This window comes from Mirounga leonina, unplaced genomic scaffold (genome assembly GCF_011800145.1).
Source record: "Mirounga leonina isolate KUSES-001 unplaced genomic scaffold, KU_Mleo_1.0 Mir_151, whole genome shotgun sequence".
Classification (NCBI taxonomy): Eukaryota; Metazoa; Chordata; class Mammalia; order Carnivora; family Phocidae; genus Mirounga; species Mirounga leonina.
This window is the reverse complement of record NW_023270377.1, coordinates 640,940-665,387: the sequence shown is the minus strand read 5'-3', so window position 1 is coordinate 665,387 and position 24,448 is coordinate 640,940. Positions and strand designations below refer to the sequence as shown.

At 51.6% G+C, this 24,448-nt stretch overlaps 1 protein-coding gene across 5 annotated transcripts in view; it reads left to right on the top strand.

Annotated features, from left to right (window-relative positions):
- SNED1 (sushi, nidogen and EGF like domains 1) overlaps positions 1–24,448 on the top strand; it is an 83,863-nt gene that overhangs the window by 46,783 nt on the left and 12,632 nt on the right. For all 5 annotated transcript variants that reach the window (XM_035006703.1, XM_035006701.1, XM_035006702.1 and 2 more), the window contains 10 exons: positions 8,105–8,218; positions 8,551–8,664; positions 9,644–9,757; positions 10,125–10,421; positions 11,876–12,059; positions 13,907–14,019; positions 14,878–15,159; positions 16,263–16,407; positions 16,490–16,572; positions 18,134–18,247. In XM_035006703.1, the coding sequence (XP_034862594.1) occupies positions 8,105–8,218; positions 8,551–8,664; positions 9,644–9,757; positions 10,125–10,421; positions 11,876–12,059; positions 13,907–14,019; positions 14,878–15,159; positions 16,263–16,407; positions 16,490–16,572; positions 18,134–18,247 (1,560 nt within the window). The remainder of the gene's footprint in view (positions 1–8,104; positions 8,219–8,550; positions 8,665–9,643; positions 9,758–10,124; positions 10,422–11,875; positions 12,060–13,906; positions 14,020–14,877; positions 15,160–16,262; positions 16,408–16,489; positions 16,573–18,133; positions 18,248–24,448) is intronic.

Sequence of the window (24,448 nt, the reverse complement as noted above, 5' to 3'; positions counted from 1 at the left end):
GACAGATGAACCACCACAGGCTGAAAGGGCCCAGAACATCAAACAGGAGAAAAGAGGAATATTAGCACATTATAGCAAAATTTAAGAATATCAGAGACAAACAGGAAAAAATTCTTAAAGTATCTAGAGAAAAAAGGAACAAGAATCTTCAAAGGAACAACAATCCCATTGGCACCAGACTTCTCAAAAGTGACATCAGATATAAGATAATTAAATGGTAGATTTTAAATACTCAGGAGATCCATTCAGTGAGCATGGAGACAGTCACAAAATGCCATCACTCTCACTGTAACATCAAGGAATCAGAGACCCTGTAAAATCATATCATTTAACCTATCAGATTGCTGAATATGGCTAGAAGTACAGATGAGCCCTTCCTGGGTGAGAAAGACTGATGACGGCTGTCATCCCAGGAGCAAATCCACTGTGGACAGAGCAATTTGAGGAGCTGGGGAAATCCAACTAAGCTTTCAATGATTATGTGAGCAAGCATGATGGGTTGGAATCAGGAGTCGCAAATGCAGAGCAAGTGCTCAGCACCCCACCAATTCTCCCCCACAGGATTTTTACTAAGTGCATGGGAAGCCAGTGGCTGGGCTGGGAAGCCAGCGGCTGGGCTGGAAAGCAGAGAGATTCATAGCCTCAAAAGGCTGAGATTCCCCAGTCCACCTGGAGGGAGAGGTCTGTTCCAACCCTCAAGAATCTAAAACCTCATGAATTGGCACTAATGAGCCCTGCACACCAGGCCCAGCCCAGCTCACCTCCGGATGATATCAGAAATCAGCTGTTCAGGCTAGGTGTCTGACACAGACTAGAGCCTGGCCATCCTAGGGGTATGTATTTTCTACTTTGGTCTCTCTGTTCTTGTATACATTATGTCTAAGAAGCAAGAAATTATGACATATAATCTCAAGAAGAAACAGTCAATAGAAACAGACATGCAGATGACCCGCATGTTTAAATTAGCACACAAGGACTTTAAAATAGCCATTATAAATGTTAAAGAGAAGCAAAATGAATGAGAGAATAGAAAATTTGAGCAGAGGAAAGAAAACTTTTAAAAGTAACACAATAAAAAATACAACATGTGAAATGAAGAGTAAATTGGATAGGCTTACCAATAGAATGGATACCACAAAAGAAAAAGTCACAGAACTCAAGGACAAGTCAACAAAATTATTCAAACCAAAGATCAGAAAGAAGAAATGAATTATGATTTGTAAATGAATTTTTTTAAATGGAACACAGGAAATCTGTGGGAAATATCAAACAAACAAGCACATAACTGGAGTCCCAGAAAGAGAGAGCAGAATAGGCAAAAGAAATATTTGAAGAGATAATGACTATTTTCTAAAAATGAAGAACTACATCAACCCACAAATCCAAGAAGCTCAGCAAATACCAAGCAAGATAAATACTGAAGTAAATAAACTTAAGACCTAAAAATTTTTATTCAGTCAAACTATTATTCAAATGTGAGACCATAATAAAAAATGCCCTTTGCAAACACAGCTTCAGAGACTTACCAAAAAAGGGTCTTTTTTTTTTTTGGAGATAGTATTCCAGTAGTAAGATAAACCTGGAATATTCTGTAAGCAGTAAGAGAAGGGAGGATTATCAAATATTGTAGGAAAGTCTGTCACTCTCTAAAAGGAGAGAGGAAAAAAGCAGAAAAAAGTGGCAGTTAAGATTATGATAGAAAAAAATGCAGACAAATATGAATGAGCTAAATTCTCCAGGTAAAAGACAGATTGCCAGATTAATTACAAAACAAAACAAGCTAGGGACTCCTGAGTGGCTCAGTTGGTTAAGCATCCGACTCTTGGTTTTGGTTCAGTTTGTGATCTCAGGGTCGTAAGATTGAGCCCCACATCAGGCTCAGTGCTCAGCATAGAGTCTGCTTAAAATTCTCTCTTTACCTCTCCCTCTGCCCCCTCCCCTCTCTCTATAAAATAAATAAATAAATCTTTAAAAAACAAAAATAAAAACAAGCTATACTCTCCTATAAGAGATACTCCTAAATCATAAACTTAAAAAGACAAAGTAAAAATATGGAAAAAATATCAGGAATACAGATCAAAATAAAGCAGGTTTAGCTACACTATTATCAGCCAAAATAGACTCTAAGATGGAAAGCATCATTAAGGATGAGAGGGTCTCTTTCAATGATAATTGGTTCCAATTCACCAAGAAGATCATTATAAACATTCAAGCATCTAATATAATAGGGTCAATACATATAAAACAAAAATTAAGAGACTGCAGGAAGAAACTGACAGATTTACCATAATACTATGAAATTTTGAACCACCTCTCTCAATTCAGGTTAAGAGGCCCCCCCAAAAAAATCACAAAAAGAAGATTCAAATAATACAACTAACAATTTGAACTAATTCATTCTCTGAACACACAGAAAAAATTAAGTTATTAAGGACAAGAAGATAAATTTTAAATTTCCATGTTTATATATTTTTAAAGATACTTTGAAATGGCTTATGGATCAAAGAAGAAATATGGACAGTGACAAAATTTTAAATGAATATTAATGATCATTTTCTATACAAAAACTTGTCTGATGCAGCAAAAGCAATGCTTCATGGGAACTTTAAGTACATAGTTAGAAAAGTTCAAAAATTGATGAACTAAATGTCGGAGTTCAGAAGTTAGGAAAAGAACAACAAATGATACAAAGAAAGTAGAAAGAAAAAGGCAATGCAAGTAAGAGCCATAATTAATGAAACATAAGTCAAAAGTACAGAGAAGAGAACACCAAAATTAGTTCTTTGAAAACCCTATGAAAATGAACAAACTTCTATCAACTGATTAAGAAAAACAAAGAGCACAAATAAAAATCCTTATAAATGAAAAAGGTGACATAGACACAGAGCAGAGATTAAAAAGATAATGAGAATACCATCAACTAGCCTATACAAGTAAATCTGAAACCTTAGGAGAAATGGACATAATATTCATAGAAAAATATAACTTACCAAAAATGACTCAAGGAAACTTAGAAAGCCTATATAATCCTATAAATGTCTAAAGGAATTGAAGGAGTACTTAAAGCATTTTCTCACAAAGAACTCCAGGATGTTATAGGTAAATTCTACCAAATTGCCAAGAAACAGATCATTGCAGCATTATACAGGTTCTTCCAGAGAGTAAAAAATAAAGAATATGCACCAACCTATTATGTGAGGCCAGTATAACCTTGATACCAACACCAGATATGGACAGTTGGAGAAAGTAAAATGATGGATCTGTTAAACATATGAACATAGATGCAGAAATTCAATAGTCTATAAAGACTATATATACCATTATCAAGATGGATTGTTGCAAGAATAGTTTGATATTAGGAAAACCTGCTATATTAACCAACTGAAGGAGAAAAAGCATGTAAGTATCTCAATAAATGCATAATAAGCATTTGACAAAATTTATACCCATTCGTGAAATAAATTCTTACCAAATAAGGAATAAAAAAGTATTTCCTTACCAGATAAAAATCACATCACACATGCACATACATGCACATACACACCTCTAATACCATGCAGTATAAAATATATAGGATTTGTTGGAAGAAAAACTTAAGAGAGATGTAGCAGAGCCCACATAACCCCCGAAGTGTGCATCATCCCACAGAAAGGTGTGCTTAGGCCAGGCATAGCCAGACGAGTTACACTATGTGTGGCCAAGCAATAGCACTTCACACATTATAGAGAAAGAAGTACAGGTTACATCAAGAGAGCTGTGGAACAGTGAGTCTCCTGATCCTTGTTATACAGAGGCAGGCTCTGATATTCAAAACCTGTGCTTCTGTTGATCTGACTCAGTCATGCTGAGCTACAACAGGGGGAGGAAATTAGCTTCTGGGGCAGTTTTACTGTGCCTCTACTCAAACCTCAAATAAACATTATCCTAAATAGACATTCCTCTTAAAATTGGGGACAACGAGGGGAGCCTGGGTGGCTCAGTCGGTTAAGTGTCCAACTCTTGATTTCAGATAAGGTCATGATCTCAGGGTTGTGAGATCAAGCCCTGTCTCAGGCTCCACGCTGGGGCATGGAGCCTGCTCAAGATTCTCTCTCTCTCACTCTCCCTCTACACCCTCCCCACTTCTCTCTCTCCCTCTCAAAAAAAAAAAAAAAAAATGGAGACAAGGATGCCCACTGTCACTAAGCCTCATCAATATTATATTGGAAGTACTAGCCAATGCAATAACGTAAGAAAAAGAAAATAAAATCATGAAAATATGAAGGTAGGGAGTAAGAATGTCAGTATTTGTTGTCTTTAATCTATAAGCAAACTTTAATCTATAAGCAGTATGGTTGTCTTCAATCTATAAGCAAACTACTGAAAATGATAGAAAATATAATATGTTTACTGGATATAGGTAATTATAACAAAATTGCATTTTAATATATCAACAACAATTAGAAAATGTAATTATAAAAGACATATTCAGAGAAAATCAATGAAACCAAAAGCTGGTTCCTTATTGAAAAACCTCTAGTTAGACTGATCAAGAAATAAGAAAGAAAAATTAGCAATATCAGAATGAAAGAGGAGACATCAGTAAGGATCCTAACAAGCATTTAAAGGACAAGGAAGAGATACTGTGAGCAAGTTGAGGTCAGTATATCTGACAACTTAAAGAAAAGGGATAAATACCTTGAAAGACACAAATTACCAAAAATGACAGAAGAATAAATAGAAAATATGAATAGCCCCATACCTATTAAAGAATTTTAATATGTAATTAAAAACCTTTCTGCAAAGAAAATGGCAGGAATGGATTGCTTCACTGATGAATTCTATCAAACACTGAAGAAAAGAATACTAACCCTACACAAGCTTCTTCAGAGAATAAAGAAAGAAGAGCACTTGATTCATTTTGTGAAACCAGTATTGTCTTGATACCAAAACAAGACAGAGAGGTTATTTTTTTCTTAAAAAATGAACTTAGGGGTGCCTGGGTGGCTCAGTGGGTTAAGCATCCAATTCTTGATCTCAGCTCAGGTCTTGATCTCAGGGTCGTGAGTTCAAGCCCTGCATTGGGCTCCACACTGTGTGTGGAGCATATGTAAAAAAAAGAAAAGAAAAAAAAAATGAAATTACAGACTAATATTCCTCACGAACATGGACATGAAAATCCTAACAAAATATTACTAAATCAAACACATTGTTATATAAAAAGGATAATATATCATGACCAAGTGGGATTTATCTCAAGAATACAGATTGGTTTAACACTTGAAAATCAGTAAGTATAATTCACCATATTAGGATATGAAGGAGAAAACCATATGATCATTTCAATAGATGCAGAAAAATCATCTGAAAATATTCAACTACTATTTAAAACTCTTAATAAACTAAAAGTAGATAGAAGGGAATGTCTTTAACCTGATGAAGGGTATCCATGAAACAGCAACAGCTAACAAAGTACTTCAGGGTGAGAGGCGTACTGCTGTAATCAGTAATAAGGCAGTGTGTCCATTTCACTGATTCCTTCCTGCATTGTCCTGGAGGTCCCAGACAGGGCCACAGACAAGGAAAGGAAATAAAAGTCACATCTACTGGAAGAAAGATGACATGGTCATGCACATAGGAAATCCTAAGAGATTCTACAAGAAAAAGCTATAGAATAAATAAGCAAATTCAAGTGAGTCACAGGACAGGGACAATATACAAAACCTTAATATTTTCACAGTCTACCAGTGAACACTTGGAAAATAATATAAAATGAACAATATTATATATAATAGCACCAAATATGATAAGTGTTTACAAATGTTAAATGAATTATAGACATAAGTGTAAAAACTAAAACTATAAACTTCTAAAAAATCCTATGAGACAATCTTCACAACAGCTGGAATAAAATGGTTATGCATTTAATAAAATATTACATTGTCCTACTTTTCACCACACACAAGAATTCATTCCAATTAAGGACTTAAATGTTTTTCTAAAACTATAAAATTTTATGTGGAAAATATAGGTATCTTTTTGGCCTTGGGATAAGGAAAGATTTCTTAAGCCATAAAAAAAGCCCTAACTATAAAAGAAAAAAAAAAAAAAGGACAAATTTGACTATATAAGAATTAGAAACTTAAAATCATCAGCCCTAAGGAAGAAAGTGGGATATAAGCTACAAACCAGGAAAAGATATATATATGACTGGTTTCAAGAATATATAAAAAACTCTATGAATTAATAAGAAAAGAATCATCAACCTAGTAGGAAAATCGGCAAAACACACGGAGTACGCCTTTCATAGAAGAGGAGATAATAAAGCCGACAAAAATAAAGAGAAATATTATCAGCAAAATGCAAATCAAAAGCACAGTGAGGTGCAGTCAGCTGACAGAAGTGCAGAAGTCTAAGAAGCCATCTACTGGTGGTAATGTGGATGACCAGGATTTCTTACAAATTGCCGGAGGGAGTGTAAATTAATACAAACACTTTGAAAAGGGTTTGGTAACCTGCCTATCAATTTGACCAGGCATAGAAACTGTGTCCCAGAGATTCCAGTTCTACGTTTAAATCTAAGAAAATGGGCACATTTATACCAAGAGCTATGAAAGGAAATAGAAGCATTTTTTAAAATAACAAAAAGTCTAAAACCAACCCAAATGCCCACCACCCAAGAATGGACAGAGTACGGTAGAATCCCGCCGTGGACTCTGTTACTGTCGTGTTCACACAGAGACCTACAACAGCATGGAGACAGCTCATTAGTATCATTTTGAGTGAGAGAAGAGTACATGTATCACGATATCCTTTTAATAAAATTCATAAATAGCAAAAACAAAACCATACATTGTTTAGTTCATAACAATTAAAACCCTAAAGAGGCAAAGACATAACCCCAGAAATCCGCATCACAAGGGTGGGGAAGTGCGTGTGCCCGGATGAGCCAGTGAGCATTCTAGCTCCTGGGTGTCTTATTCACTACCATTTATCTACTTCGTTACATTTTAAGCATTAAAATTAAACTTTTCTAAATTGAAGATTTTGAATTCCGGAGCACCGCTCCCAGTTTAAAATAAAAAATAAGCCTGTGGCAAATACTCTAAAGTGAAGGCCTCGTCCCCAAATGTAGGGATTTCATACGTAGTGGCTGTGAATGGGGAATTGGCAAGATGGGGCCTGGCCACCTGGCAGCCGCTGGAGTGACGTCCTCAAGGTCATGATGAGCATCCCCCATCCTGGGGCCCACTGCCCACCTCTTCCTCTCCAAGGTGTTTCGGGCCTCTCCAAGCACTGAGGGGTGCCGGACAATTCTGTCTGGCTCCTCAGAACAAAGCTAATTTATGTCCATCTTATTTGGCTTCAAGCCACTGCCTCCAATCACAACACCGCTTTATTCTTGGGGTCCCTCCTGGTGCCCGTGCACCTGGGCTCCCCTCTCGGAAGCTGGAGAGTGCGGATCCCAGCCTCCCAGCCGTGCCTGCAGGGGGGCTCCTGCCTCACAGGGCACAAAGGAGGGTAAGACTGCAGGCGCAGCTCCACCCCCTCCCCGCCTCCCCCAGGCTGCCTGGCCCAGCACTGCCTGCTCTGTGACTCCCGCCTCTCTTTGGAAACATCTCATCCTCCACCTCCGGGGGAGCAAGCTGACCTTGAGGTCCTCTCGCCTTCTGCAGCCTCTGCCCCAGCGTAGAGGAGCTGGGGTGGAGAGAGTCACACCCTGCCCCTGGGCCTGTGCTCCAACCGGCAGAGGGAGGGGAGGCCTGCGGGCACACTGGTGGATGAGCCTGTACCCCTCACACCTGGGTAGGGCTCTAAGCCCTGAGACAGAGACACTGCTCCAGGGAGGGCCAGGCCCAGGATGTGTCCAGGCCCCTGAGAAGCCTGAGCAGTGAAATGCTGAAGTGACTTGGGGGTAGGGCCTTTTTTGGGCAGACAGCTGAGAGGGGGGGCATCAGGCTAAAGCCTCCGCACACACGTGAAATCCAGGGGCTGTGGAGGCCCCCGGAGGTCCGCGTAGAGCCCACGCAGGGCCGTGCAGTCCTGTGTAGGGCCGTGTAGGGCCTGCGTCCCACCTAGATGGAACCTGCGTAGGGCCTTGCAGCCTCCTGTCCTGTCTCTGCAGAGACAGACGAGTGCCAAGCGCAGCCATGCCATAATGGGGGCTCCTGCAGGGACCTCCTGGGGGCCTTTGTCTGCCAGTGCCCTGCAGGCTTCACTGGAGTCCACTGCGAGACAGGTAGGGGCTGTGCTCGGCGGGGTCCCCTGAGCGGCTGGGCCCTCACCCACATTCGAGATGCCCTGGACATCCTGGACAAACCTATTCTCAACAAGCGTAGACCCTGGGCCACTCGGAGAGCAGAGGGACATGGCTTGGCCCCTGGCCCCAGGGCGGGGGGGGGGGGGGGGCACCCCAGGAAGGGAGCTCCGAGGCTGAGGGGGATTTCCCCAGCAACCCCACCCCCCACCCGGCATCTCTCCTCGATCCCCCTTCCCTTCTTCCCGCTGTCCTCTCCTCCCTCCCCCAGACACCCCCTGGCGGCTCTGGCCGACTCTCTGGGTGTTCTCCAGAGGTGGATGGCTGCCACTCCAGCCCCTGCCAGCACGGAGGCCGATGTGAGAACGATGGCGGGGCCTACCTGTGCGTCTGCCCAGAGGGCTTCTTCGGCTACCACTGTGAGACAGGTAGGGAGGCAGGGGCCAAGCCCCCACTCCTCCAGAGGCCCTGTCCTCTGGCCTCTGCTGGGTCCCCTGATGCCAGCTACCCGCCTCCTGCACTTGCCCCTCCAACGGCCCCCCTCACTCCCAGAGACAGGCTGGCCCCGTGGGAGTGGAGCTCACTGCAGCCCCAGTGTCCCGGAGCTCACCTCTCCTTACACCTGGGAACTCTCCGCACATTTTCCTCCTTTATAGGACTTGCCACTCTCTGCAACTGTCTCTTCAATTTGCTGGTCTCCGCTCTCCTCCTAGGATGGGTGTGTCCCAGGGGCATGTCCTGTCCTAGCCCCCAGGCTGGGCTTGGCTGGCAGCAGGCCGCTGGGTGGGGTGCACAGGGCCACAGGGCAGTGAAGGCTGAACTGGGCTGGGGGAGGGCGAAGGCCTAGGGCCCAGGGACTGTGGGGCCTGGGAGTCCGGGCATAAGCACCCTGGGGGCCGCTTGTGGCCAGGGAGTCTCACTGCACAAGCTTGGGGTGGGTGAGGGCACACCCGGAGGACCAAGGTTAGTGGCCGCGACAGTGATAAGGGGGCTCCCGTGGCTTCAGTGGGAACCTGCGGGCACTGGCCTTGGCCTAGGGAACTCAGGTCCCCTGGGTGCCCACAGCCCCGGGGCAGAGGGAGGCTGCCCTGGCTGCCAGGTTCTCCCCAGGAGGGGCAGCACTGTGCTCGCCCCATCCTGAGTCGCCGCCCGCCAGGCTACCTGGGCTTGGAGTGGCGGTGGGATGACCGGGCTCTGTCTCTGAGCCAGCCTCTCGGTGAGAGCTCTCCTGGAAAGCCCTGCGTTTCCCCTCCCTCACCTCCTCAAATCGCTGCCTGGGATGGCTCCACCCACATCCACCCCCACAAACACGCCTACACAGGAAGGACCTGTTGCCCCCGAGAGCAGGGGTCCCTCTGGGGGAGCGGGTAAGGCCCCAGTGTTCACTGCTCCTTTCCTCTTCCCCAGTGAGTGACCCCTGCTTCTCCAGCCCCTGCGGGGCCCGCGGCTACTGCTTGGCCAGCAATGGGTCCCACAGCTGCACCTGCAAAGTGGGCTACACAGGCAAGGACTGTGCCAAAGGTGAGGTGGCAAAGGTGCCAGCATAGGCGGGCCCCCTCGTCCCCCAGAGGGCACAGACCCAAGCGCTGAGCACCCCCCAGGGCAGAGCATCTAGTTTCCCAAGAAGCAGGGAGGGGTGTCTAGCGGCCCAGGAGGCTTCAATGCACTCACCTGAGCACACACACCTGAGACCCTCCAGGAGGCCCTGGCCAGAGACCAGGTGGACAGGGCCACTGTGGCAACAGGAGCTGGCTCCCCACCTGCAGTTGTTCACCTCCGCCGGGGGTGGCGGACCCGAGCCACCAGGTGAGACGTCTGGCTGGGGGCCAGGGCTTCCGTGGCTGACAGCTGACCACCCCTTCCCTTGTTCTTGACGGGAACCCTGAAGAGCTCTTCCCACCAACGGCCCTCAAGGTGGAGCGAGTGGAAGAGAGTGGGGTCTCCATCTCCTGGCGTCCACCTGAAGGCCAGGCCGCCAGGCAGATGCTCGACGGCTACGCGGTCACCTACACCTCCTCGGACGGTGCCTACCGCCGCACGGACTTTGTGGACCGGAGCCGCTCCTCGCACCAGCTGCGGGCCCTCGCGGCCGGCAGAGCCTACAACATCTCCGTGTTCTCGGTCAAGCGCAACGCCAACAACAAGAACGACATCAGCAGGCCGGTGCTCCTGCTCGCCCGCACACGTGAGTGCCCCCTGGGCATGTCTGCGGCCACTGGAGAGGCGCGCTGGCCAGGGGCCCCAGGGCGCCGGGGCTTAGGAGTGAGGCCCGGGGGAGGGGGCTCCCCGAGAAGGCACCTGCCAGGGGCCAGCCCACGTTGGGGGTGCTGAGGGGACAGGCCAGGGGCCCAGGAGGTCATCCCAGCACGCTGAGGGGGTGGGGATGGAGCCTGCTGGTGGCAGTTCTAGAGAAGGGGGCCGGCAGGGAGGGGCCTCTGGGGGTACAGCTGCGCAGGACGGGGAAGCATAGTCTAGGGAGGCCTTGGGGCCTTACCTGGCTTGTCTGCTTCTGGGATCTACAGGGGAGGGCCCGGTCCTCCACGGGGAGGAACCAATGGTGGGCAGAGGCCAGGGGCCCGCAGGAGACTGTGGGAGGGGGTGCTAGAGGCTGGAGGAAGGAGCACGGACGGGGCAGTGGTCCCCTAGGCGGCACAGAGGGCCCATGAGGGCAGCTGGTAGGGGTTCAGAGTGTGGCCAGCACACAAGGGGGTCTGCTCCCACCATACCGGGTGCTGGCACAGGTCAAAGCAGGCAGGCAGGGCCGGCCCCAGGAGCACTGTGAAGCCAGACAGCCAGGACCCACAGTGGGGACTCAGGCTGGGGAAGGAGGGAGGCGAGAATGCTCAGAGGCACGGACAGGAATTTTGTGGGAGGAGGAAGGTGCCCAGGTGTCACCTGCCAGCCCAAGCCAGACACTGACCCTGAGGACATTGAGGGCCAAGTGAGGGATGAGATGAGAAACTCAGGACAGGTGTGTGGTGGGGAAGGCCAGCCAAGAGGCACTGAGAATGCACCTGGGCCAGCAGGAGGACCTGAGTGAGCTTGTGGGGCAGAGTGGGCTCAGCCTGAGCTTGGCTTTAGGAAGAAATGGCATCCCTACCCCTCCACCGACAGAGTGAGAGTGGGGTCTCCCCAGGAGACCAGGGTGGGCAGGAGGGACCGCTGCCCAACAGACTGGGCACCTGTCAGGAGACAAGAGCTCCCCTCCTGGCCCCTGTGGTTCACCCAGGCCCTTCCCCACAGTAGCCCAGGATTTTCCCAGCTTCCATCCTTGGTAGGCCCCAGCATCGCCCAAATGTTCACTGTCAGTGCAGCCAAAACGGCCAGAGAAAAGAAAAAGGAGGTCCCACGGTCCGTGTGTCCCAAGGGCCCCGCCCCACTGCCTGGCATGTCTAAATAGGCAAGACCCCAGGCCTCTGGTGGAGCTGCCTCACGCCCCACCCCAGGCAGGAGCCTGTCCGATTGACCCTAGTCCCACTGTGGCTGAAGGCCACACCAGCAAGCCCAGGTGGGCCGGCACCTCACTTGGGTGACCCCCCAGCACACTTCCCGAGCCCTGTCTCATTGTCTCAAGCCCCTGCCTTCCCCTGGAGCGAGGAAAAGGTGCCAGCATCAGCTGAGGGGCCTATTGCCCCCCAGGACCCCGCCCGGTTGAGGGCCTTGAGGTCACCAACGTGACAGCCAGCACCATCTCAGTGCGGTGGGCTCTGCACAGGATCCGTCACGCCACCGTCAGCAGCGTCCGCGTGTCCATCCGGCATCCTGAGGCCCAGGAGGACCAGTCCACCGACGTGGACAAGAGCGTGGACAGGTTCACGTTCGGGTGAGAGCAAGGGGCCGGCCTTCGCTTCCCTCGGGGCTCTGGGGCTTCCTCCTTTCTCCCTCGGTGCCCCTCCCCTGCCACTCCCCCCCTGCCCTGCCCGCCTTGAGAAGCAGGGGTGCGTGCACCGCCTGTGCTGCCCAAGCACCTGCCCAACTCTGACAGGCAGAGCCCCCTGTGTCCCAGGCCTCAGCCCTGCCTTGTCCCGTCACAGGTGCTGCCAGACAGGTGTCTGAAAGGGCCCTGGCAAAGTAGAGGACGCTCTAAAACTCGGGGGGTCGTGCCTCCTGCACAATGAGACCGAGCCACCCAGAGAGCGGCACAGAGCTGTCCTAGCCTGAGTCACACAGGCCCCTCTGAAGGGAGACACAGGGAACCCCTACACTTGCCTTACATTTTTATATTGTTCAAATCGTATGTTAGAACCTTAAGCTAGGCATATAAACGTCTTATGCTTAATTATTACAAATCAAATACACACAAAACTACAAAGTAAATACAACCCACAAGAACGTCAGTCGTTCAGACTGGCTGAGGACTGCAGTAAAAGCTGGAACGGCCCCACAGTGAAGGCCCAGACCGCGGCCTCGGCCCGCGCGGTCCGTGACGGGCCCCTCGGGGAGGTTCGCCAGCCAGGGAGGCGTCTGACGCCTGCTGGGAGCAGTGCTGAAGACGGGCAGGTGGGGAGAAGACGGGCTGGGGTCCCTGTGCCTGCAGCGCGAACACCGCTCCAGCTGAGGAGACCCCCACCGAGTCAGCCGCACCTCTGACACAGCAGACGCCAGGTCGGCTCTGTGGGGACAGAGCAGCAGCCCCCCGCCCAGAGCCGCCACAGGCCGTGGCCGTGCAGAGGGGCGCCTGAGGGGGGCAGGGGCCGGGGGCAGGCAGGCCAGGCCAGGCGGGGACGCGTCCGTCCGCATCCCTGAGCCACCCACACGGCTGCGCATCGCTGGTCGGCAGACTCACCAAGACCCTATTTTGCTTGCCTGCTGTGCTGGAAACAAGACTCTGCTTTGTGTTTTAAGTGTTGCCGTGACCTTTCTTGATGGATGTCCTGCCCACTTCTAAGGACTGGTGTGACAAAAACACACGTGGGACCCTGGGTGGGCACTTGGTGACTGAGTCAGGGTCGTCAGGACCACCCGGCCCGGTGACTCACTAGGGCCCCCCCAGACTCAGCAGAGGCTGTGCCCCCAGCTGGGATTCACAACAGAGAAATGGTGCAACGCACAGGAAGGGAGAAGCCGGGGGACCAGGGCTGAGCTTCTGGGGCCCCTCCCCCTGGAGTTACACAGGCCACCACCAGGCGTGACGACATGTGAGGTGCTGTCTTCAGGGGAGCCCGGGAGAGACGCAGCGTCCAGGGTTTTTATCGGGGGCTGGACCCGGGGCTCCCCTGCCTGCTGTCGATTCAGGGCCCCCAGGAGGAAGCGGGTGCTCAGCATGAAACACGCTGCACAGAGGTGTGGGGGCAGCGAGGTCCTCTCATCCATGAGGGTGCCGGGAACTGTCCCGGGAACTCCCGCTGAGGGCCACCCAGGAGGGCAGTGGGGCCTGCTTGTTGACCCTCTTCTGCACAATGACCTCCAAGTGCCCCTTTCTGGCCTCTCCTGCCTGAACACCAGTCTCTGCACCATAGCCCTCCCAGGCAGGTGTGGGCCATTCTCGACCCCTGCCCTGTACTAGACAGACAGACCAGGGAGTAGCTCCCACCTGAGGAACACACGGGTCTCAGGCCACAAATCTGGTCATTCCGGAGGCCACCTGCAGGACCACCCACAACTAGTCCCGCCTGTGTGGAAGGAGTTACAGTCTGGCAGTGGAGTCTCTCCCTGGCCTCCCTCCCCCAGGGCCCTGCTGCCAGGAAGGAGATACACCATCCAGGTGACTGCCCTCAGCGGGCTTGGGGGACAAGAGCCTCCCACCGAGAGCCTGGCCTCGGCCCCACTGCACGTGTGGACTCGTGAGTACATGACCTCAGGTCTTGTGGGACCTTTGGAAGCTCTCACCTCCCTCCAGCCCGAGTCCTACCAAAGTGGCTCTGGCACCCCAGAGGTCTTCCCCACAGGCGCCAGGAAGGGTGGGCATCCCAGGAAGCCCTCTGCTTCCAGCACCCAAAGGCTCCTGGGCTCCTACCAGACGGGGGTCAGAAGCAAAAGGCCAGAGGGCATGCAGCTGAATGCCCACACTGTCCAGTCCCTGATCTTCACGGTATCTGGTGGAGAGGAGGCCTGGCCCTCACCACCCCTCCCACCCCAATATGGAGGGGACCAGAGTGCCATGCTGTCCACGCCAGGGGGACCCATGAACAAGGAGGGGTGCGTGGTGAGGAGGGAAGGTCTGGGCAGGGTCTTGGTTTCAGGTTCCAGGACAGCCCAGCTGGGGGAGGCACATGGACAGCCCATGGGCGGGGGGTGGGGGGGGGGGGGGGGGGGCCGGGGGGGTGAGGACCGGCTCAAGTCCTGGCACTGACCCTGAGTGCTGGGACCCTGGCCCACTCCCTGCCCGTCTGGCCCCCTCCCATACCCCAGGGGAGGGTGCACATGGCCCGGCTTAAGGAATCAAAAGGAGAATACGCTGACAGGCTGCGCAGGGATAGGGCCTCCGTGGCTGCTCCCAGGCAGCATGTTGGGGGGCCTCTCGGGCAGAAGGATGCGCTGCTGCTGACCCAGCTGCAAACACCCCTCCACACCACCCTTTAGGACTGTAAGGTTGTCCATCATGACCACATGGGGCTTCCGGGAGACTTCAGCAGTCGTGTCAGATCTTTAAACTTGGTGGTGGCCCCTTTCACCTCCCTCCCCTGCTCCGTGCCTATCAGGGCCCCTGCCGCCAGCAAACCTGACAGCCGCCAGAGTCACAGCCACCTCTGCCCATGTGGTCTGGGACACCCCCACTCCAAGTACCTTGCTGGAGGCATACGTCATCAACGTGACCACCAGCCAGAGCACCAAGAGCCGCTATGTCCCTAACGGGAGGCTGACGTCCTACACGGTGCGGGACCTGCTGCCAGGACGGCGCTACCAGCTGTCGGTGACCGCCGTGCAGAGCACGGAGGGCGACCAACTGCACAGCGAGCCTGCTCACCTCTACATCATCACCTGTAAGTACGGGCCTGCCAGGGACAGTGGGGTGGGGACGGCCACTGATGGGGCCAGGAAGGCGGCCCAGCCCCTCGTGCTCACTGCGGGCCCCCAGCAGGACAGCGGCCTGGGCTGCCCTCCTTGGGGTGTGGCATCCTTGCCCAGGAGACAGGTCAACCCCAGGACCCACACCGGCGACACTGTCCCAGGGACATCAGACAACCGCAAAGCAGGACTGTGTTCACACAGGAGAATTTGGGGGTGTGAAAATCGGTGGGGAAGGAAGGACTCACGGACAGTTAGTGCAGGGTCAGTGCACTGGGAATTTGTAGACATAAGCATATTGCTCCCCACCTTGTCCCCGGGGAGTGGCCTTGCAGCCAGGCCTGACTCACAAGGAGCCTCTGGACAGAAGGATGGCCACAGGGAGGGGCGGCCTGGGAGAGGCAGGAAGACCCAGGAGGACAGACGGAGGGGAAAGAGCTGAGAAGCACAGAGCCTCAGGCCACACAGAGGATGTGGTCTGCCCCGCAGTGCCCAGGAGGCCCAGAGGGCCCCACCAGGTCCTGCACAAGGCTGCTGCCATGCTGGAGCACAGACATGCTGTGGGGAGATGGCACGCCCCATGGACGCTTTGGGGAGGGCAACAGGGAGCAGGGAGGGAGCAGGGAGGCGGACAGTGGCTGGGCCACAACACAGCCCCAGAGAACAGACACATGGGCACCTGGCAGGAGGGTCAGACCCTGCGCAGCTGCAGGCACACCTGCCTGAGGGAGGGCTGGGGGGCACAGTTAGGGCACAAGGGCCCACAGAGAAGCCACGCCCTCACTCTCCGGGCATGTGGGGGTGGGGGGGCCTCTCTCAGGTGTCCTGTCAGGTCCGAGTGGCTGGCCATGCCCTGCAGGTGGAGATCTGGGGTCCAGGGTGGGCTAGGCGAGCTGGCCCTATGACTCCTGGGATGGGATGCAGGGGGTGGGCAGGGAGCAGGGCCTGGGGCTTCCCAGGAAGCCACAAAGCCTCCATGAGGCCTTGGGGCCGCACACGCCATCTCCAGTGCTCCCCTCTGGGGGTGCCTGGCAGGATGAGACTCGGGCAGCCACCCACTCCTCCCACCCACCTGCAGCCTCGAGGGACGGCGCCGACAGACGCTGGCACAGGGAGGGACTGCATCCCCGGGTGCTCAGAAACAGACCCCCGCCCGCACGCCTGCCAGAGCTGCGCCTGCTCAGTGACCGCAACGCGCCTGAAACCCAGACCCCGGCCCCCAGGTGCAGCCTCGGCCATCCCCCTAGAGCGCGCGGCCCCAGGCATGTGCTCCGCGGCGGTGACCCGTGGTGACTCCCATGGCAGGTTCTCAGAGCTGGTGGACGGCAGAGGGCGAGTGAGTGCCAAGTTTGGGGGCTATCCTGGCAAATCGGCCACCGTGAGATCGCGTGAGTGCCTCGGCCAGCCCCAGGGGCCTCACTGCCACCTCCTCCTTGTCCCCGTGCACGATGAGGGATGAGCCCCTAACACCTGGACTTAAGACCACCCCCAGCGCCCGATACCGCCTCCACTGGGGATGCAGCACCACACAGGCCCTCGCAGCTGCAGGGGCTCGCGGGCTTCCCGACACAGCAGGACGGGTCGGAGTCCAGCTGCTGGCAGGGCGCGGGGCCAGGAGGTCTGAGGCGCGGAAGCCAGGCTTGCCAAGCCAGGAGTCACAGGGTAGCTTAGTGAGCAGGAAGCAGGAGAGCACGGCACCATCTAACGCCTTGCTGCTCAAAGGGAGATCCTTGGACCAGCAGCACCAGCCTCGCCCGGGGCTTCTAGACGGGCAGGACCCCACCCAGAGCGGTGCAGCTGGAATCTGTCTTTAATAAGGAGCCAGGTGATTGGCACGCACATCACAGTCTGCGGACTGCACCCCTCCGTCACAGTAAGAGACCGTGTCCCGGGTTCCGATCTTGCTCAGCCTGGGCCAGCAGGACCACATGTGGCAGAGCAGTGGGCCACTCGGCCTGTCCCCAGCAGCACAGGGCAGTGGGTCCAGATGGGCTGGCCCCTTCCCACGAGGCTCAGCAGGAGCGGGTGGGCCAGGCATCCGTCTGCAGCAGGTCTTGCCCGAGACTGTGGCACACCGGGCCACGAGCAACATGCCCACTGGCCACCTCCCCCCATCGCCCTCGCCGAAGGCCCTCAGGACCCCAGGCAGCGCAGCCGGGCCTCGTCCTCACCTGTAAATCAGGTCCTGTTCTCGTGGAATCCCTGGCACAGACCCTAACTACCAGTTTAGTGAGAATTTTCAACCAGCACAAACATTCCCAGGCCAGGGAAGAAAAGGGACAGCAATGAGCAGGTGGGGGCGTTGCAGCCCCGGCGACCAGAGGAGGAGCAGCAGAAGGGCTCACTGGGCATGATGACCAGGAAGAAGTGTCTGGGAAGCTGGGCAGGCTGGGCTGTGACCCAGACACCCTCCTAAAGCCACAGAAGCAGTCATAAAAAGCCCAAGCTCACAGGCAGGGACCCCGCAGAGAAGCTAACTTGCATATAGGGTTGGCCAAGTGCAAGGTCTGCCTGAGGGTAGAGGTAGGGGGAGGAGGCACCATAGCCCCCAGGAAGCAGGGGCGGAGGGAGAGGTGAGTGGAATGTGACCATAAGAAGGACAGCACAGCATCCACCTAGAAGGATGGGGCTACTGGGTCAGATAGGACGTGTGGCCCAGCCTCGGGCCACTGGTGACCTTCACTAAAGCAGCACTGAGGTTCAGCAGGAGGGTGAGGGCTGGCCCCCACCTGGAGAAAAGCTGTCCTACTGGAGGCAGCTCTGGGGCCCAGGGGACTCTGTGCCCCAGTGGTGGGTATGGCAGCAGATGAATGGGCCACACCGAGCCCTCACCATGGCAATCTCTATACCATGAGGGAGAGAAGCAGCTCAAGAAGGTGAAGAAACAATCCTGGGCATGAGGCAGAAGGCTATGGGGCCAGCACGCTGGGACATTCTGATTTCTCCTAGAATCCACAGCTCCAGTGCAGCTTGAGAACACGGAGGAGACCCCCAAGCAGGTGCCTGAGCAGGTCAGCCTGGCCCTCCAGCTTCCTGAACACAGCAGTGACAAGGACATGGAAAGTAAGTCAGCAGGCATGGACTTGCAACACTGACCATCCTAGGGGGCCTTAAGGACCATGGGGGGGGGGGAGAGACACTCATGGTGAAGAAGTGGGAGACTCAGCATCGCCCAAGGGGCAGCCAAGCATGCCATCCTGGAAAGGGTGGGGTGAATCACACCACACTTTTACAGACAAGGAACAAGCCTGGAGAGCAGACCCTCCCAAACTACCCAGGTCTGTCCCGGAGGGACTGGCCCTCCACTGCAGACAGCCCCTCCTTCCCTCCACATAAAGCTGAGCTCACCCCTCACCTCTCCACAGAGGAGATGTTGAGCAGGACGCAGCGGTCATGGAGGGGCAGCTGCTGAGCATGCTCCACATGGAGGATCGCCGGGCAGGCCACCACCCGTGCTCGGTGCAAGAGGCCAGCAGGGCCTTCCTGACCACACAGGGCACGGGGCCTGTTCGGTGAGACGGTGCGGAGACACTTCTACAGGACATTCTTACAGGGCGTTTCACTTTTGGCACATGTTCCTTACACCAACTCAGATTCTGGCTCTACCTTCCCTCCTCGCTCTAACCCTTGGGGCTCTGTCCCTCCAGGGACAGTTCTCCTAGGACCCACTGGTTCAGACCCCGAGGAAGGCAGGGTCCTCGCTAAGGGTGAGCCAAGTGCCCGGGATGCCCCTCTGAAGGCGCATCTCACCTGCAGACCTGCCCCAGGCTACCCAAGGACGCCTGCATCACGAGCACCTGCGTCAGAGGGCGTGGCAGCAAATAAAGCCACAGTCCAGCAGGCCCCCTCCCGGTGTGAGGCCTGGAGCTGGAGTCAGCCCTGGTGAGCAGCAGGGGGGCTGGTCTGCGAATCGGATGCAGCCAGTGAATGATTCTCTGAGTTAAGGTGGGGTTCAGAGTAAAGACACACATGTCGCTACTGCTTCGTAAGCAAAACAAGCACACATTTCATCGGATGGTTTGTGTTATGTTAGCCCTTCCCAATGTTAGACGTTTCATTTCATAAAACTCAGGAACTAGTGGGATGTGAATGACCTCTCCTGGGTCCCTTCTGAAGGAGAGATGCAAGGTGGCACCAGACTGGCCCCAGATGTCCCTGCAGTCTGCAGTGTTTGCAAACGTGAGGGATGCAGGCTGGCCAGGGGATGGGCAAAAGTGATTTTAGGTGATAAGCAGGGGGAAAAAAATCATTAACAGCCCCCAGGTGCACCCAGTGAATCATGGTTTTTCATTCCTGTTACATCTAGCATGGGTCCATGACAGCCCCTTTTGTTTAGTTTGGTAAGTTAGCCTTTGCTAAGATGACGGCCTTGGATCTGGAACCGGACCCATGAACTAGAACATGATAGGAACTCGTATCTTGCTGTTGTCCCCCCGTGAACCTCGAGCCTGGATTTTGTGTTTACAGTCCCTTTGCTCTGCTGCAAGGTGGGCAGAGGGGAGAAGGGCTCTCCCTACATATGCACGTGTGCCTCAACAGCTGTAGGTTTCTTGTTTCAAGGTGAGTGCCTGGCTGTGCACAGCCTCCCCACTGTGTCCTCGGCCGCGTTTGCAGTGAGGCTGGCCGGCGCTGCTGCGTGAGGCCGCAGCTCGCTCGCTCACTGCTGAGCGTCTGGTCCGCCGGTGACTTCACCACAGCCTCGTCCACTCGGCTCTGAGGGCCCCCGGGCCCTCAGCAGGGCCCTCAGCAGGGCCGCTCTGCTCTTCTTACATACGTCTTCTGGCACACGTGCGAGAATACAAATGCTAGGGCCTGGGATGCCTGAAAGCCCAAATCACAAGAGAATGCCAAGTTGTTTTCTAAGTGAGGACATCAGTTTACAGTCCCTCCAGCTGTGATCAAGAGATGTGGTTAATCCAGTCTCTCCAGACCTGATCTTGCTGGGTTTCTAGATCCTACCAGCAGCATGGGTGTGAAGTGCGCCCCTTGGGATCTGGATTTGTGTCTCTTGGATGCTGATATGGTCAAGCATCTTTTCATTGGAATTGACCACGGGCTCTGGGTCCACTGCTCCGCTCCACTGTTTGGACTTCCTGGAGCCAACACCAGGGGTTTCAACTGCACTATCTTTGGTGAGGCTTGCTGTCCCGCAGTGCCCACCTGCTCTTGGTCCTTTGCATTTCTATAAAAGTTTACAATCAACTTGTCGAGTCCCATCAAAGTACTTGTTTGTACTTCACCTGGCCAAATGTTTGAGGCCCTATATGCCTGAAAATACTCTTAGTAGCTCTCATATTTGAAGGGCAATTGGAGTGGGTATAAAATTCGAGGTTCAGAGGTCCTCTACCTTCAGTTCTTCAAACACTTCCCCTGTCATCTTCTGTCCAGTGTTGCTGTCCATGGGTATCAGTCTGGCTCTTGTTTCCTTGTAGGTTATCTGCTCATTTTCTCTGGAAGCTGTTAGACTTTTCTTTCTCACAGAAAGAAGGATCTCCAGAGAGCCCTAGACACCCAAAGAGCACAATTAACACTCTTGACTGGCATTTCCTCATCAAGCAATTCTCCATGTTGGGCCACACCTTCAAGCTCCTAGGGGAAGCTCATGGAGAGGAGGAGGGTCCCCAAGAGTATAACCTGCCACCATGGGGATCTGGAATGGACACTGAGGCTGTCAAAGATTTCTGTTTTCCCCAAATTCTCACCCCATCAGGGCTTTGGAACTCTCCTGGTTTTATCCCCTGGACACCGGAGAGGCAGGCAGTTTCCATCCTTGGGCGATAGCAGGCAAGGGCAGAGCTTAAATCTCTGTACTCGGTAACATTGTCACATAGGAGCCACCCGCTGCCACCACCCAGACTGCAGTCCTATCCCTGCCCCCACCCTATTCAAAACAGCCATCTCTTTGGGCTTTTTTGTTTTCTTGGTTTTTTTACTGTAATGGGTATGTGTGTCATGATAAACTCAGGATTCAGGGGGGCTGACTTCACAGGATGAGCTCTAGTGGGCAGTGCCCTGGTAGAAACCCCACTGCTTCAGGAACTGCAGGTTTCAGGCCTTAGCTGCCCAGGAATGGAACGAATTATCAGTCAGGCTCTGCAGCCCGGTGCCCCAGTTAGAGAGTAAGGACGGCTGGCACAGGCTCACAGGCTCTAAATATCCCTGCCATGTCCCGTAAGGTTGTCATAAAATATCTCCAGACAGTTGTTTATAGTGTCTAAATTTCATGTCCTATTTGACACCCCATTTTCAAACTTACTACAAAGCAGTGGTAATCAGGTCAGTGAGATACTGGCACCAAGACTTACGATGAATGGAATAGAATTGAGAGTCAAGAAATAAGCCCATACATCTGTGGTCAACTGATTTCAACAAGGGGCCAAGACCATTCAATGGAGGAAGGAATAGTCTTCAACCAGTGGTGCTGGGAACACTGGATATCCACATGCGAAAGAATGAAGTCAGACCCCTACCTCACATCATATACAAAATTAACTAAAAATAGATCAAATACCTAAACCTAAGAACTAAAACTGTAAAACTCTTAGAAAAAGACAGACATAAATCTTCACGACCTTAGATTTGGCAAAAGATTTTAGATGTGACACCAAAAGCATGAGCAACAAAAGAGGAAAAAAAGACAGACTGGACTCCCTCAAAATGTAAAGCTTTTTGTGCTTCAAAGGACGCCATCAAGGAGTGAGAAGGCAACCCACAGAATGAGAGAAAATATCTGCAAATCATATACCTGAAAGACGTCTGTATCTAAAACATGTAAGGAATTCGTACGACTGAATAAAAGGAAATAATCCAATTAAGAAACAGGCAAAGGATCTGAACACTTATTTCTCCAAGGAAGATACACAAATGGCCAAAACAAGCCCATGAAAAAGATGACTGACATCATCAGTCATCAGGGAAATGCTAATCAAGACCACAATGAGACACCACTTCATAGTCACTAGGATGGCTGGAATGAAGAGATACAACGAGCAGAGTGAGGATGTGTAGAAGCTGGACCTCAAACACTGCTGGTGGGAATGCAGAGTGGTACAGCTGTTTTAGGGTAAAAAACAGTCTGGTAGTTCCTCAAAGAATTAAACACAGAGTTATCATATGACCCAGAAAATCCCACTCCTAGGTATATACCCAAAAGAAATGAAAACAGATGCCCACACAGGGTCTTGTACATGAATGTTCGTAATAGCATTATGCACCATTGCCAAAAGATGGAAACAACCAAAATGTCCACCGGCTGATGAATGGATAAACAAAATGTGATCTATCCACACAATGGATATTATCCAACCATATGAAGTCCTGACACAAGCTATAAGATGAACCTTGAAAACATCATACTAAGTAAAGGAAGCCAGTCACAAAGGACTCCATATAATATTATTCCATTCATATGAGTCCAGAATAGGGAAATCTACAGTGACAGAAAGTAGACCAGTGGTTGCTTGGGACTGAAGGTAGGGGTGGAGGTATGGGGGGGTGACAGCTAAAGGGAAAATGATAAAAACATTCCAAAATTGACTACTGTGATGGATGTACATATCTTTGAATACGCTAAAAACTTAAAATGGGTGAATTATATGGTATATATGTTATATCTCAATAAAGCGGTTTTTAAAATGTACTGTGCAGAACAGTGTCTAGGGTATCCCCTTTGTGTAGGAAAGTGGGAAGGGAAATATGAACATACCTATTTTCTTATATTTAAAAAGAAATAAAACTAATAAAAATGGTTATATGAGGAAGGAAAGAACAAGGAAGTAAAAGTATGGAGATGGATGCTAGACTTCTCTGAATATAACTCTATAGTTTAGATTTTAGAACCAAGGAAAAAAAATTTTAATGACACACATTAAAAGCAACACCTAAAAATTGAAAGCAAACTGAAATAAACTCCTTTATCATGTTGATGGCATAACCACATAGGAAAAAGGTATTTCAAGTGATTTTAAAAATAGCTTTCTGACTATTCATTCCTAGAGGGGTATATTCTAATAAGAAGAATTCTTATTACAAGAAGAATTGCAAGAAATTTAAAGTGGCTCTTAATAATGCTAGTACTGGTAATATTTTTTTAGAACTGTTACATGTATATTGTGGGATAATGAAAATAATTATATCAATGTCACCAAGATTTTCAGTGTAAAGAGATACAACATAAAATCAAGGAAGTTCAGGGGTGCCTGGGAGGCTCATTCAGTTGAGCATCTCACTTCAGCTCAGGTCATGATCTCAGGGTCCTGGAATCAGGCCCTGAGTGGGGCTCCCCGCTGAGCAGGGAGTCTGCTTGTCCCTCTGCCCTTTCCCCATGCCACTCATTCTCTCTCTCTCAAATAAAATCTTTTTAAAAAATTAAAAATGTTTGAGAGGCTGCTGGGAAGATGGTGGAGTAGGATGACCCTGGGCTCACCTCTTGCTGCGTGGCCGCCTAGACAGCACCCACGTCGGCATAAATAACCCAGAAAACTGGCAGAACAGACTCTCCCCAGCCTGGCACAGACAAGAGGCCACAACAAAGCAGATCCACCCCCTCCGATCGCTCTTGGCAAGATCCCATCAAAGCGGTGCCACAAGCCTGGCAGTGTGCGTGCGGCCCAGACAAGGGCCAGCACAGCTCCCAAGTGAGTCCTGCTCCAGGGAGAGGGGAAGATAACCACACACCCATCTGACTGTGACCCCAGCAGTAGGCTGGCAGCAGGCAGCTGGTCTGTCTGCAGGCCCCAACCACCAACAGAAGCTTCTCCGGGGATGACACAGGGAAAGTGCCCGCAGTTTGCTGCTACTGCATCTCTGGCAAACACCTGGTCTGACTCAACTCAAGCCCAAGGCAGCCCTGGACAGGCCCACTAACACCACGGGCACCAGACTCTGCCCACAACAGGCAGGGAGCCATCACAGACAACAGGACTGAAGGCAAACACATCCCAGGCACAACGGGAGGACACCCCTGGAGCAACACACACAGGAGACACCCCCTGAAGCACCATTTTCTGGTGAAAAGGAGACATTGCGCTGCAGGACCTCTTCTTCATAAAGCCACTAATTTCAAGTGCAGGAGACATAGCTCACTTTCCTAACACAGAGAAACAGATACAGCAATAGACAGAATGAGGAGACAGAGGATTATGTCCCAAATGAAAGAGTGGAACAAAATAAGAGCAGGAGACCTAAGTGAAACAGAGATAAGTAATATGTCTGATAGTGAATTTAAAGTAATGCTCATAAAGATACTTGCTAGAATTGAGAAAG